The sequence below is a fragment of the Poecile atricapillus genome, chromosome 26 (genome assembly GCF_030490865.1).
Source record: "Poecile atricapillus isolate bPoeAtr1 chromosome 26, bPoeAtr1.hap1, whole genome shotgun sequence".
Taxonomy (NCBI): domain Eukaryota; kingdom Metazoa; phylum Chordata; class Aves; order Passeriformes; family Paridae; genus Poecile; species Poecile atricapillus.
In genome coordinates this window covers 4,546,688-4,561,097 of record NC_081274.1, presented here as the reverse complement: position 1 = coordinate 4,561,097, position 14,410 = coordinate 4,546,688, and the positions used below count along the sequence as shown (strand labels likewise).

Below are 14,410 nucleotides of genomic sequence, written 5' to 3'. Positions count from 1 at the left end.
GCTTTGGCAATCTGAAGCCCTTCAGCAGCAATGGCTCTGCCACCCCCTGGTTTCTGGCTCAGACCCAGCTCGGAGCTTGGACAAGGTCTGGGCTTTGTCCTCTTGAGCTTTGGAAGCCTCCCGGGAAGCACCAGCCCTCCCCAGCCCACCCTTGGTAGGACTTTTTCTTTTCTCTCTCCTGACGATTTTATCCCCAAAACTGCCGTGGGAACGTTGTATCCAAGCACATCCTCCAGTGCTGCACTTTCCTCCTGTGAATTCCCTGTGCAGGGAATGTGTCTGTGCTTTTCCCTGCTCTGTTGACTGACAAACAAACCTGAGCCCGTGGGACTGTCAGAGCTCCTTCATGCAATGAAATCAGGTTGTGTTGATCATGGCATGTTCTGGAGGAGCTTTTCTTGGTGTGTCTTGTGCTGCTGGAAATGACACAAGAGCCAGGAGGGAACAGAAGCTGCTGCTGCCCGTTGGCTCAGGGCCAGGGAACCAAGTTGTGCTCCCGTGCAGTTGGGCCCTGCTGGAAGCAGAGCCGCCTTTCCCTTGAGCAGCTCAAGCTTGTGACAGCTCCAAACAGGAAACCTCAGCAGAAAACTCTTCCTCCAAACTCAGCTGCTTTCCCTCCTGCAGCTGTTTGGGAAAGAGCCTCAAAGCACAGACTCTGCTGGGAGCCATTGGTGCATTTCCTCCCTCCCGGCAGCAGCAGCAGCTCCTGAGCCCTTCACGGGCTCCTGTCCCTTCCCAAACCCTTCAGCTCCCTTTGAACTCTCAGCAGTCGCTAACATATGCATTTCTTTCATATTTAAACTGCATTTAAACTTCTCTTTTTCTCTCCTCTCTATCTTTTTATCTCCTCTTTATCTCCTTTAATCCCGTCAGCACCAGCAGGATGGGGATGGAGTCTTGGGGTGGGTGTGGGATGAACTGAGGATCTAGCAGAGAAGGGCAAGGCAGAGGGGAGAGGACTCAGCCAACCCTTCTCCTGCTCTCTCCTCCCCCAGGGTGCAGCTAAAGCAAGTCAGACTGGAAAGGATCCCACAAATGCTGTGTTCTCCTCCCTCTGAGCTTGGCTGGGGATCCTCAGCTTCAGCCTGGTGCAGTGCCTTAGATTCGCTAATTTGAGTTTTTTGGCTAAAGCACTAAATAATGTGGTGGGTTTAGCGCTGGCTGAAATCTCCAGGGCACTTACTCATTTCTGTCTGTGAGATATGGATTAGGAGAAGAGCAAAACAGGCTTAAAACTTAGAAGGAATAAAGAAACTTTATTAACTGGAGTACAAGAATAAGAAACCAGAATTAAACTTTCAGAACACCTTTCCTCCCCCTGAATAACTTTTTTTTGTTTTATCTGACATTGTCGAGATAAAACTTGTGATTTTAAAACAATATTAATTATGCAATAGTTTTTATTAGATTTTATGTCATGGAGACTTTTTTACAAGGAACAGGTTTTTTGTGGTTTTTTATTTTTATAAATAGCAGCCTCCAGGGAAGAAATTTTGCTATCGTGACATTTTTCTCATTTTTACAGCCCTCCTAGAGGTGTGTCTATGGGTTATGAATTCATGGGGTGTTATTTTAAGGATGATTTGTTTGAAGGCAGAAGTTTTCTTCATTTGTTTTTGTGATCATCTCTGGGAACAGAAGTTTTCTTCTTCTCTCCCTGAGGGTAAAGAGCATTTTATTGTTTTTATTTATTATTCTGTTCAAACTTTTTATGGGATTACAGTTACTTTAACATTTGTTTGGTTCCTTTAATGGATGCTTTTGTTTAGATTTACAGTTTGAATTTTTTTTATACTTTATTAATGAATTAAAGGAGATATTTTAGTATATCATTGTTTATTTCTATGGCTTTACTAAGAATATTTTAGATTCAATTGTCATTTTTTCATTTTTTCTTCTATCTGAGATTTGACTTTTTTTACTGACTTTGATGTTTTTATATTGTTTTATTGCGTGTTGTTACTCTGTCGTTTTCTGTCCCTGGAGAGAGGAACAAGGTTTGTAGGTCTCATCTGTGTATTGAAAGGGTTAATATCTTGCCCAGGCTCATAATCTTCCTAGTGTTCCAAATAAATAGGTACTGTGAGGGATACATATCACAGGTGAGCACCCACTGCACAATCTGCTTTGGATTAAATCCCATCTCCATCTTCATCAGCTCACAGTCACTGTGACACTATTCCTGCATGGAAGAAACAGGCTGGGATGCCCCTTTCTGCTTTTGGTCCTTTTACTGGCAAATGAAATATTCTATTTGAAAACATTCAAACCCTGGAGTTTCTTTGTATTTTCCCCTGCAAATGCTGCCAGCCGAGGTTCCCAAGTGTCTGGTACGTGTTTGTGTGCACAGAGCAAAGGTGTCAGCCTGTGTCCGTGGCCCGGGTGTCTGTCAATGTCCATTGAAGCAGACGGCTGGAAGGGGGCTCTGCCCGCCCTGCGCTGCTCCGGGGCTGGGGCTGGGCTGGCAGAGGCTGCAGAGCGCTCTGAGAGGCACCGCCTCAGCCCTGGCCGCCATCTTGTGCATGGTGGCACCGCCTCAGCCCCGGCCGGCATCTTGTGCATGGTGGCAGCTCTGAGGGCTGTGCGAGGGACGCTCTTCCCCAGCGCTGTTTCGTGTCCTTTCCTTTCCCAGGATGGCATTTGGAAATTTTTTTCAGCCTTGTCAATACACAACTCACTGTCTTACTTTATGCTTAGAAGGTTCTAAGAAGAAAATGAAAAGCATAGTGTGATTATGATGCACAAAAAGTAGTCAAGAAATCAGTACTCCATCGTGTAGGGCCTACAGAGCAGGGATTTGTTTCTTCAATACCAGGAGTGAGGGGGAAAGCTCCACCACAAACTCATTCATCCATTCTTTGCACAGGAGAAGCTTTTAAACTTTTTTAACTTAATGGGCACATTCTACTTTCCTAAGCTTCATATTTTCTAATTCCGTGATTATGGAAGCCCTTGTAGCAGGGCTCTGCATGAGGTGGTCGTCAGCCTCCTGGTGGTCATTTTGGATGAAGGCTCAGAAGCTAACTGAATTCAAAAGCCCTATTTGTTACACATCAACACCTCTCCTTCCTTTTCTGGGAATTCAACACAAACTTATAGTCAATAAGTTCTGCAAGTGCTGTTGCTGTGTGAAGCCACATTGTGTCTCTCATTCAGCAATTAATGAAGAAAACACAAATTGTCTACTGAGACCCTTCTGCTCCCTCCCAAATCACTACTCAAGAACAAGCCTCAGGCACATGCCCATAGTCCCTCTCTGCCAGCAGCTCCGAGCTGCATTGCACAGTGCTTGCTGTGCCCCAGAGAGCACAAAGCAGGCTGGCCTGGTGCCCCTGAATATTTCTGCAAAACCCTCTGCATTTCACACCTTTGCTCTGGCTCAGTGCAGAGCTCCAGGATTGCAGGCGCTTGGTCCCAGAGCTGTGTGAGGCACTGGCTCGTGCAGATGTGCCCTGACTTGCTGTCACTGCCTCACGCTGGCCTGGGTTCCCCTGGCAGAAATGCCGTGCCTGAAGGACACTGCCCTGTGCTGGAGCCTGCAGAGCAGCCCGGCTCCCTCCCCCTGTGCCCAGAGTGCTGCACACACTGCTGACCATTGCCAGGAGTTCCAGGGCAGGCGGCAGAAGAGCAGGAATGGTCAGGCAGGGCACCAGCCCTGGGCTGCTCTTTGCCTTTCTCTCCTCCTGTGCAGACTCCAGACAGCCCATGGCACCAGTGTGTGCTGTGCCCAGCACGGCGCCGCTTCCCCTCAGGAGCAGCCAGCTGCCAGCTTGGCTCTGAGAGCGGAGGATTTGCCTGGTGCCAGCAAGAGGCAGCCAGGGCCAGGCTGCTGCCTCTTGCAGCTCCAAGGGCCTCCTTCCAGCCTGCCTCTGCCGAGGCTCAGGCTTCTCCGGGCTCTGCCAGGGCTCTGCTGGGGCTCCAGCCTGGCCAAGGCCGGGCCCGCTCTCACCTCACAGTCGCTGACAGCTCTGCACCACAGGAGACCTTGCACAGCATCCTCACTGCTCTTTCTGCTTTCTCTCTTCAGCCAGACTCTCCTCCAGCCAAAAAGATTGCACTTAAGGATACAAATCCAAGTGGCAGGAACCCAAATGTTCTCGAGTCGCATCTGCACAGCCTGCATCTGCACAGGATGTTTGCGTTGCACCGCTCCTCCTTTGGTTTTTCCTGCAAATGCCATTGCTGTTTCTGCCTCAAATAGAAATGCCAGAGCTGGGCAAAACTTGGCCAGTTGGCCATATTCCAAAGGCAGTGTGGTCTGGAGAGGATGAATGAAGAGGAGCCTTCCCCCCTTACAAACTGTACCAAAGAAGCCATCAATGTCACTTTCCACCTCTAAGAAAAAACTGACAATTCAGGAGGAAATGTTGAGCTTTCTCACAGGGTCAGAAGGAGAGAAATGTTCCAAAGGAGTTGAGGTATTAGTAACTTTATTTATAATCCTACTCTACAATCCTGCACTACAATCCTACACTGCAGTCCTACTTTACAATCCTACACTACAATCCTACTCTACAGTCCTACTCTACAATCCTACTCTACAGTCCTACTCTAAGTTGGGCATGGAAAAAACAGTTTGAAATTGATTGGTGCATTCATATCTCCTCCTTCCACTTCTTCACTGCCATGATGAGTGGTGCCAGGCTGGACCCAGGCATGGCCGATGTTATAAATTGATGCTGCAGAAAGGAAAAGAAAACAACAAGAAAGCATGATTTTCCAAGCTAAGAGCTTCAAAGGCAGGGGAATACTTTTTAAATGAAAAAGGGATTGAGTCAGATTAGGTCAGGAGCATGGGGCAAGAGTGGCACAGGCTGCCCCAAGAGCTGGTAGGTGGCCCACCCCTGGAAATATCTGAGGTGTGAGTATCCTGATCTCTTGAAAGATGTCCCTGCTCATTGCAGGACACAGACTAGATGACCTTTCCATGTCCCTGTGTGTTAGTTTGAGATGAATTGGCATTTAGGGAAAGAAGTAAGAAACCCCCCCACAGAAGTGATTTCTTTGAGAGAAGCTGCTGGGAGCTTCCTCTGTGCCTGAGACAGGCCAATGGCTGGCTAGCTCTGAGAACTGACAACATTTTGCACCATTTAGAAATGAGATGTGCCTCTGTGATGATCCACATTTTGAAAACCACCAGCCCAGGAACTGGCCCTCTTTGCTTCCGGCCCCCGAAGGTAACGGAGCTCTGGTGAGGCCGGCCCTGCTCGCCCACGGCCTGTGCTCCTGGGGGAGGCCGGGCCAGACCCCAGCGGCTCCCGGGCGGGGGATGGAGGCTGCGGGACCCCGGCCCCAGGCTGGGCCAGGCCACGGCTGCTGACATCTTGCCCACACTAAACCCTCTCCCCGGCGTGCAGCGACGGCTCCAGGCCTAGCCTCCCCTCCCAGCGGCTACCGGGCAGAGAGAGGGGCCCAGCACAGCCTGAAATCCAACACCGTGACTGCCATGACCTGGGTGAGATTGAACCCTTTCACTGCACAGATGAGACCTTTCTTATTCTTGTGGGCCTGATAATAAAATTTGTTATTCCTTTTAAGTTTGAAGCCTGTTTTGCCCTTCTCCTAATCCATAGCTCCCAGCAAGAAATGAGTAAGTGCCCTGGTGATTTTAGCCAGCGCTAAAACCCAGCACTCCCTGCCAGCCCAGCCCAGTCTAGGATTCCTCCCCGTTGTCAGCTGAACAGCACCAAGATTGGAAGTGAGGAGGATGGGGGCTCATCTGATGCCTTGGATTTCAGTGGAGGAGGAGCCCATCCCTCGGACACTGTTTCACCTGCAGCCCTTTTGGCATTTTACCTGCAGCAGCTCCTTGGCAGACCAGCGCTGCGCCTCGCCTTTCTGCAGGCAGCAGCTCAGGAAGTCACGCAGCAAAGGCGAGAATTGGTCGGGCTGCCGCAGCTGTGGGGTCCCTTTTGTGGCTATGTGGTATTTAGCCTGGAGAAAAAGGAAACACAAGGCTCCACCTGCTTCTTTCCCATCTGTAACTGTTCTCCCAGAGCCCATTGTTTAAGCTCCACTCTGCAGTGGCAGTTTTTGCCCTGGCAGAGAGGCAGAGATGACTTTCCTGTATCATTTGGATGACGACTTTCCTGTATCATGAAAAAACCCAAGCCCCAAAGCCACAGCTTTGCCAACATCCAGCAGATCTTGCCTTGGCAGCTGATTTCATTGCCTGATCTAGTTAGTGGCAACTACATCAGCAAATACATGTTTCCTTCTCTGAGGATTCCCACCGGCTTGGCAGCCTTTTTGGAAGAGGGATTTTGCTATTCTAACTAACTCTACTATTTCCAAGGATTCTTATATGAAAAGAATCTCTGCAGTGCTTGTTGGTCCCTTAAGCACAGCTGCCATAAAAGAAAACTCATCAAGCTTTTTGTCCTGTTCTTGACAATGATGGTAATTGGAAGAAAAGAAAGGAAATCCAGCAGGTGTTCCTCAGAGAAGGAAACAAACATTTGGAATCTCATTTCCAACACAGACACATTAAGATGCCTCCACAAATGTATTGGGTTGAAAATGCCTGTTTGGGCACACAGGATCCACCTGCAGCTCTGTCTCTCAGCACTCTGAAAATTTCAGGTTCCCTTACGTGGCAAGAGGAAAATATTCATGGTGAAATCAGAAGTGTCACCCCTGTGGTAACCCTGTGCTCGTTGAATTCTCAAGTCAATGCATTAACGCTGTGTCCATCCCAGAAGGTGCCAGGAAACAAACAGGAGCTTTTGGCAGGCTCTCCCCATCACCAGGCTCCAGCTTGGTGATATGGAGAAAGTGGCTTGGGTTATGAAAGAAGGTGGTCACTGAGTGTCTCAGCAGCACTGCACAAGAAGCAGAAGAGACTCTGGCTTTACAGCCTCATCTCCAGGTTTCAGGCAAGTTTCCCTGTGAGAAGAATGGGGGTGCACTTCTTCTCTCAAAAGCACTGTTTTAGAAACTTGGTTCGGTTTGAGTTTCTTTGCTTCATTTCTGGAAAGATAACACCAGCTCTGAGGTGCTTGTTTCCTATTCTTCGGGCCATCTACACAGCCAAAAGAGCTGGAACGACTTCTAAGGCAAAGCAAAATGCTGCCTGAGAATGGAGATGGTTTGGGCGAGGTAAGGCTTGAGTTCCCCCACTGCTGCAACCAAAGCTACAGCAGATGCTGATGTGCTGCAGGGACATTTGTAGAAGGGGCCTTGGTGGAAGTACTTCCAGCAGATGGCCATGGGATTTTGTCCAGTGAGCAGAGAACACGGGACAGGTGAGAAAGACAGCGGGATCAGAGAGTATTTGCTCCTTACCGATCGAGCAGTGAAACTGTCATAAGGAGTTTTTTGTTCGGCCATTTCAATTGCCACAATTCCAAAAGACCACACGTCCACTTTGGGGCCGTATGGTTGACGCTTCACCACTTCAGGTGCCATCCACCAAGGAGTCCCGATCACTGAGCACCGTTGATTTTTCTCAGGGGTGAGCTGAACAGAAAGGCCAAAATCAGCTGAGGAGAAAGCAAAATACTGTTTTAATTTTAATACTGTCAATTAGGAAACCAAGGCAAAGAATTCCCCTGTAGAAGTTTGAGAATGTGCAGTTGAATTTCCTGGACAACACTCCCTGCTCTGTTTCCTTGGGGCTTTAGCCAAGGAAATATGAATTGGCTACTTCAAACATCCCCCCATTTTTTACACTTCCTCCAGCAGTGCCTTTTGTTCCCCTGAAGGTTTAGATTGTAGCTCCCTCCCTCTGGCAGGAACACACACAGACACACACAGAGCAGTAGCACTCTTGGCTGCTTGTGGCTCCTTGTCATAGCTCTGTGCACACTGCAACTGTGCCTTCAGCCCACAGCAGGGGGGACCCCTGCACTGCCAGCAGCAGCATTTTTGGGGAGCTGGCAGTCACTGAAAGCAGCCCCACACCCCCCATTCCTGGAACGCTGAAGCTGACCAAGAATACACTGACCCAGCTTGACAGAGCCGTCGGTTCTGAGAAGGATGTTGTTGCTCTTCACATCTCGATGGATCACATGGTTGGAGTGAAGAAAATCCAGTCCTTGCAGGCACTGAGAGAGAAAACAGAACCAGGGGGGCAAAAAGTAGTGATGTGAGTTCATCCCACAAGGAAGGAAACAGCTGTGGAAGGTTCCCTTTGCAGGGGAATGGGGAGGAATGGCAGAACACAGTGCCATTGAGAGCAAGAGCCTGCTGCTCCAACAGTAGCAGAGCAGCACCTTTCTCAGGAAAGGCATGTCAGCTTTTGAAAGAGCACCAGCAACTGCTGTTGTAGACTATCCCCTGCAAACCAGCCAGGGTGACTGCAGCTGCAGTGCATGTGCTCAGAAGCAAAGAGCATTTGGACTGCACTACTATCCTTTTCAGCTGAGGACTAAAAGAAATTGGTCTCTCTTTTTTTCTTTCCGTTTGTTTCAAATCCTGCCACCACACCCTTGCTTTAGACACAAGGAATGTAGTGCAGACAGGCAAAAGTTTAGCTAGGCAAGGTGGAGAACTGCAAATGCCAATGCAAGAGACAGAGCTAGAATACAAGAGCAGGGGATAAGAGTACAGGAAGTGAGTCCAGTGAGTGTAGGGGCACTGGCAGACAGTTCACTTGAGATGCTCTTGCTTGCCCATAGCCTTGCAGCAACACAGAAACCAAGCCTGGCCCATGAAATCACTCCCGTTCTGAGCCTCTGTTTCCCAGACAATCCAGCTCAAGGCCTTGGAAGCACAGATGGGATCCCTGACCTCCCGACTGACAGCTGCAATCTCTTCTTCAGACATTTGAGCCTCGTCGATGAGATCTCTCAGAGTGCCTCCGTCCATGTACTCCATCACCAGCCAGAGTTCCTCATGCACAAGGTAGCTGAAAAAAGGAAACAAGGCCATGCAGGTGAACATGCACGGCTAGGTTGGTTTTTTGCTTGAGTCTTGTTTCTGGGTCCCTTGGAGACAAGGGCAGAAGAAAAGGAATAGACATTGCCTCTAGGCTGTGCAGTGTTTGCAGTCTGTGCTGTCTCAAGGAGAAAGGCAGTTTAGGAAGAGCCCAGATAAAAAACCTGTCACGCATGGCATTTCTGGAAATAAGCACCTAGTCTTCCTGGCATGCACAGCAGTGGAAAAGAGGGGCAACAATGCAAGGGCAATCCTCTCTTGGATGGTTCATCAGCATTTAAGAAACTTGAAAAACTCAATCCCAAAGAACTGTGGAGGCAATGAACTTAGAAGGTATTGAATTATTAAGATAGGGCTGATGCGGGTATTTGAACAATTTTCAGTCTGCATTTGCCAGGGTGGATTCATGCAGACAAAATGCAGTCTCTTCCCATCCATTGGAGATAAGTAGAGAAATAATAATTAACAGCTCTATTTCCTGCCACTGACCAAAGTGGGTTTTTAAGCTCTCATGCTTGTAGTATGTAAACAAACATTCAAGGGATAGAACCGTGACCACTCACCTGGCTAAGTAATTCACGACCCTGGGACTCCTATTACTCTCCATGATCCTGATTTCATTCATGGTTAGTATCTTCCTCCTCACTCCTTGCACACTTATTTTCTTTATGGCCACCTCAAAGGACATTGAAAAGGAGTAATTTGAGGAAATTGGTAGCATGAGACCACAACACACATGGATCAAGTGATTTTGGAATGGCAGAGCCAAGCTGTGCCAAAGTGCCTTGTGATTAGACCTCATCATTGGAGTAATTAGGAAGTGACATTCCAACAGCCCATTTCTCTGCTCCCTTGGGGGCCAGTTACAGGACACGTGGCCACTGGCGATTTGTCTTGTCCACAAGGACTGTTCCAAGTGCAATTTGCAGGCTGGCACCAGTCTGTGCTTCTTGTGCCTTTTCAGCACAGCTCTACTCAAAGCTCCAGCCACAGCTGTCTGCAGTGGGGAAAGGCCTGGAGAGCAGCAGAGGCTGCAGGGGCTGTTGACATTTACCTCTCCTCCTGTGGCAGTGTCAAGTGCTCTGGAAACCTCTCCAAAACCCCTAGAAACAAAACAGCAGCAAAGAAAGGAGAAGCCATTTAGATCTTGCACTGAAAGCCAGTCCAGACAGGAGAGCTCTGCTGTAAATGCCTAAAAGCTGCAGATTGCAGGAGGGGTCTGCCAGAAGGCAGATGATGCATTTTCCCCTCAAGTGCATGGGCACCGAGCCTGTTCCTGAAGCACTGGGCTTTACTGCCTCAGCTCCAAAAGGCAGCTTATTCCTTTATCTCGGGTATCAGCTTCTAAACTGTGCAATTCTAATCCTGAGCACGGAGTATTTCCTTTAGCAAACTCTTGGAGAGAAATGTTCCTGAGAACTGTTATCTGACAGCTCTCATCGGGGGTAGGTTGTGCTTTCAGGCAAGCAAGATTCTTCTCCTTTCATTAGTGTGGCCAGATGATTTGGAGACATCCAAAAATGCGAAGGAAATGAACCCTGAGCTGTCCCACACTCGAGAGACAAGCAGATTTACCAGGTTCTGTTCCTTGCTGCAGGCAAGACCTTGGCAGCATGGAGATGTCTTTGACAATGCCTTCTGAGCACACTTGACAAATTCTGGCCAGTACTGAGAGATGGGGCAGACTAAGCCAGGTGTCTAAACATGTGGACAACTTGTCTGACTTCCCACTTGATGGATATTCCACCAGTGAAACACCTGGCCCATGGCTGTGTAGAAGTAACTGTGGTTGGACTCACCCGCTGCCAAGACTTTCCAGTTCAATGTATTTTGTGACGGGATTTTCCTTGTTCACCATTCTCCCTGAGGGAAACAAAATGCAAGATGCTCACTTTCAGGCAGAGATCCTAACTTGCAGGAGATCCCAAAGGCAGCCCCGCTGTCTGGGGCTCTGAACCCTCTGTGGTCAGCTGGGCAGCAACCACAGCAGCAACAAGACAGGCAGTTGTGCAGTACAAATGGCCAGCAGAGAGACTGATTTTGTCCAGTCCTTGGAAGGAAATGAAGTGCAGAGAGCACAGCAGGGCACAGCACAAGGCTGGCAAAGGCCAAGCATGAGCACTGACAAGCAATGGCAAGAAGACACAGCCAGCCTGAGCCCCTGACAAGCTGTGGCCCCTGTTCAGGACACAACAGCATTGCCTTGGAGATCAGACACACCCAGGTGCAGATCAAGGTCCTTTTTTGTCCTAGCAGCTGAAAGTAGACACCAAATCAGCTGGGATCTTTTCTCAGCCCCACCAGGTCTTTTCTGAGAGCACAGCACTGGCAGCTGTTATGGACAAGAAGCAGATTAAATGGGTTGTGCTGCAGAATCACAAAGGGCTTGATGTGTTTTCCCAGAGACTGATCTGAGCAGGGCTTGGGCCAATAGGTAGGATTCTAAGAGTCATGGGAATGACTGGGAATCAGGTATGGAAAAGTGCCATGGATCTGAGGAATACACAGCACAGGGGCTGCAGGCTCGCTCCTGAGAAATGCCTGCAGTGCTGTTTTATCTGATTACATCACGTCGATGTGTCTCTTGGACACATCTTTATAAGAATAAAACTAGGATATTAATTACAGATTGTTATACAAGTATCTGTTTCTTCATTGTGGGCCCAATGAAAACATCTCTTGCTCTCTGTTTCTGCTGTCACCTGATGTTCTTTCAAAGGAGTCCTCACTGACAAAAATACAGCATTCTCATAAAAAACTTGTAGATGTAGTAGAGGCAATAAAAACAGTCCTAAAAATGACAGCAGTAAGACACATGGGGCAGAACAGTTCTTCCAGGATGGAGAAAAACAAACTCTTCCAAAAAACCCCAAATCCAAAACCAAAAAAGGATAAAAACTGAAAACTAAAAACGGAACCACAACAAAAAGACAAAACCCCCAAACCAATCAATATCTCTGAAGTCTTTTGGTTCTGATGACTGGTGGGGAGTCTGGAGTCTAAGGAGAATTTAGGAATCAAATATTCTGTTCAGTTTGGCCACTAGCACACAGGACTTGCATAGATAATTTGCTAGGCCACAGCCTTCTGCTGATCCAAGAACAATTCCTGCTTCTGCCTTTAGTGGCAAGGGAATCCCAGGCAAAGCCGAGCCAGTCCAAGCTGCCCTCAGAGGCAGCAGGAACACCCAGAGCGCTCTCTCGCTGCCTCAGAGCACAGCAGTTCCTGTGGGGAGTCCTAAATGTCTCTGGGACACCAAAGTGAGGAGGATCATTTGCTCCAGCTCTGCTGGCACGTGCACACAATACACTGTCCCTCAGACAAGAAATACACCAGACGTACTCAGCTGCTCCAGGAAGTCTCCCTGGCTCTCCTGTAGCTGAGCAGCAGATGTGTCACTGCTGGAAATGGAGAAACTGCCCGGGCTCCACTGCTCAGCTTGGGGAACAAAGGCTCCTTTAGATGCTGCTGCTGCTGCTGCTGCTGCTGCTGCAGCAGATTCAATGGAAGAGCCTGTGTAGATCTGAGAGAAGAAAGGAGTTTGTGTCAGAAAGCTGGCTGGCAGAGATTACCCCGAGTTCCCTTTTCAAATGCAAGCCCTTAGGAAGTTGCTGTTAGCCACATGCAAAGCTCATCAACTGGATTATTTTGAATGCCTGCTTCTGAAACCAAATGGTCAAAACCCAAGGTTGGTTTTAATCAAGTTCATGGCCAGTTTCATTTTCCATTTTCCTGGATTTTCTGAAGGATGACTGCAACAACGACCATTCCACTTCCTCCCAAGGATCCCTTTCCCCCTCCAAGGGCTGCAGACACATTTGCAGCTCCTTGTTCTAATGTTGGAGCTCCTCCCCCTCAGTCCTCTTTTCCTGCACCATCTTCAGAAGGTGCTCAGCCTGCAGCACTGGTGCTTGGGACAGTACCTGTGCCTCCCGCCGACCTTGGGGCTCTTCATCACCAGGCATTTGCTGGAAGCCTTCGCAGGCTGCCAGGTGAGATATCAACACGTCCACCTCAAGTCAAACAGAACAAAGCAGTCAGAGACCACAGCTTGTCCCTGTGTGCCAAGGCTCATTGACTGTGAGCAAAGGGAAAGAGCAGGACAGCAGCAGATTCACCAAGGGATACAGACAGCTTGCAGCTTGTATTCCAAATCTATCTGGGGGACTCTGTTCACTTGCAAAAAGCCCTGAAGAAACAAGGAGAGCAGGAGCAGGCCAGCAGGAATCCCTTGAGATGAGTGCTGGCAAAAGGGGTGAATGACTGGTCCCACTGTCCAGGGTAGCAGCTGAGATTGAGCACAGCAGGAAATGTCCTTCCAAGCAGCTGGGATAGACACTACAGCAGGATGGCACTGAGAGGCATCAGCCCACCCCCCTGCTGCTCTGCAGAGGAAAGGCAAGAAGGGCAGAAAGCACCAGACTGCAGTGACTGCTGTGCCTATCGCTCTTTCACTCACTCGATTTTCTAGAGCCTCTTGCTTCTGAACGAGGAGATGAAATTTCTCTTGGATGATTTTCCTTTCTTCCTCCAGCCTCTTCTCCCGTGCCCTGATCCTAGCCTCAGTTTCCTGCAGCTCTGCCAGCAGCTTCTCATCGGAGGCCTGTGAAGAACGACAGAGAGGAATTTCTGTGAGTGGAGTGTCTGCCACTCTTTCACTCACCTGGTTTTGTTGACTGCCTCTCTGCCAATGGAGATTCATCTCCTCCTGGATGCTTCTCCTGTCTTCCTCGTGCCTCCTCTTCACTGCCATGATGGCCCTCTGAGCTTCGGGCAGCTCTGCTTGGGGCTCTGCCTTGATGTTCTGCACACACAAATGGAGAGCAAGTGCCTGGGAGCTGCCATCAGGCTCAGCTTCTTCCTCAGTTTCAGCCTCAAAATCACACTCATTCAGTCACTTCTTTCTGCTTCCCTACCCACCTCTGCTTCCACTGTAACCTCCTGTCCCGCTGCTGATCTCTGCAGAGGCTCTTTGCTTTCAGGGCCTCTGGCACTCGTGGCCTGCTCAGTCCCAAGAGCTGCGTTTTATGCCCCTCTTCCTGCCCTTCACTCTGTCCCCTGCTGAGTCAGGCTTACCTGGCCATTCTCCAGTGGCTCTTCCACCTGCTGCCCCAGCTGCTCTTCCTGCTCTTGGGCTGGGAACAGCTCTCCCTCAGTCTGGCACGGCCTCCCTGATAAAACAATCTGCTCCTGCTCTTTCTCTGGAAGGACCTGCAGAGAAAGCAAGAGAAGATGGGCTTCAACTTCTCATACAACATTTGTGGGCCAAGACTCAAAGACTGATGGGCTCCCACGTTCCCAAAGCACTGTGCTGCTGCTCTCCTGCCTTGTTCTCTGCCCGTGGGGAAGCACAGATTCCAAAGTGACCCTGGCAGTGCAATCAGGGCCCATCTGGCACTGAATCTCCAACAGACTCTTGGGCAGCTGACAGGAAATGTGGGGCATTTCTCAAGGGCCTCCCTCCCCTTCTGCCGTGTCCTGCTTGTCTCTCCATAGTGACTGACAGCCAGCCCTGTCCCACAGCTCCATCCTG

At 49.3% G+C, this 14,410-nt stretch overlaps 2 protein-coding genes across 2 annotated transcripts in view; both read right to left on the bottom strand.

The window, feature by feature from the left end:
• LOC131588455 (zinc finger protein 729-like) overlaps positions 1-14,410 on the bottom strand; it is a gene marked incomplete at its 5' end in the record, with an annotated part of 206,536 nt that overhangs the window by 180,605 nt on the left and 11,521 nt on the right.
• LOC131588574 (serine/threonine-protein kinase PAK 1-like) lies at positions 4,577-10,926 on the bottom strand. Its single transcript, XM_058857524.1, has 8 exons — positions 10,677-10,926; positions 9,932-9,980; positions 9,441-9,553; positions 8,731-8,848; positions 7,946-8,045; positions 7,285-7,481; positions 5,797-5,934; positions 4,577-4,679 (listed from the first exon to the last, which is right to left on the bottom strand). The coding sequence occupies exons 1-8, from the start codon at positions 10,733-10,735 to the stop codon at positions 4,596-4,598; spliced, it is 858 nt and encodes a 285-aa protein (XP_058713507.1). The 5' UTR covers positions 10,736-10,926; the 3' UTR covers positions 4,577-4,595.

Coding starts and splice junctions, on each gene's coding strand:
- LOC131588574 (XM_058857524.1), bottom strand. CDS start 10,735: ATGGTGAACAAGGAAAATCCCGTCACAAAATACATTGAACTGGAAAGT. Junction 5,935..7,284: donor ACAGTTTCACTGCTCGATCG/GTAAGGAGCAAA, acceptor CTTTTTCTCCAG/GCTAAATACCACATAGCCAC. Junction 4,680..5,796: donor CTGCCAAGGAGCTGCTGCAG/GTAAAATGCCAA, acceptor TCCTTTCTGCAG/CATCAATTTATAACATCGGC.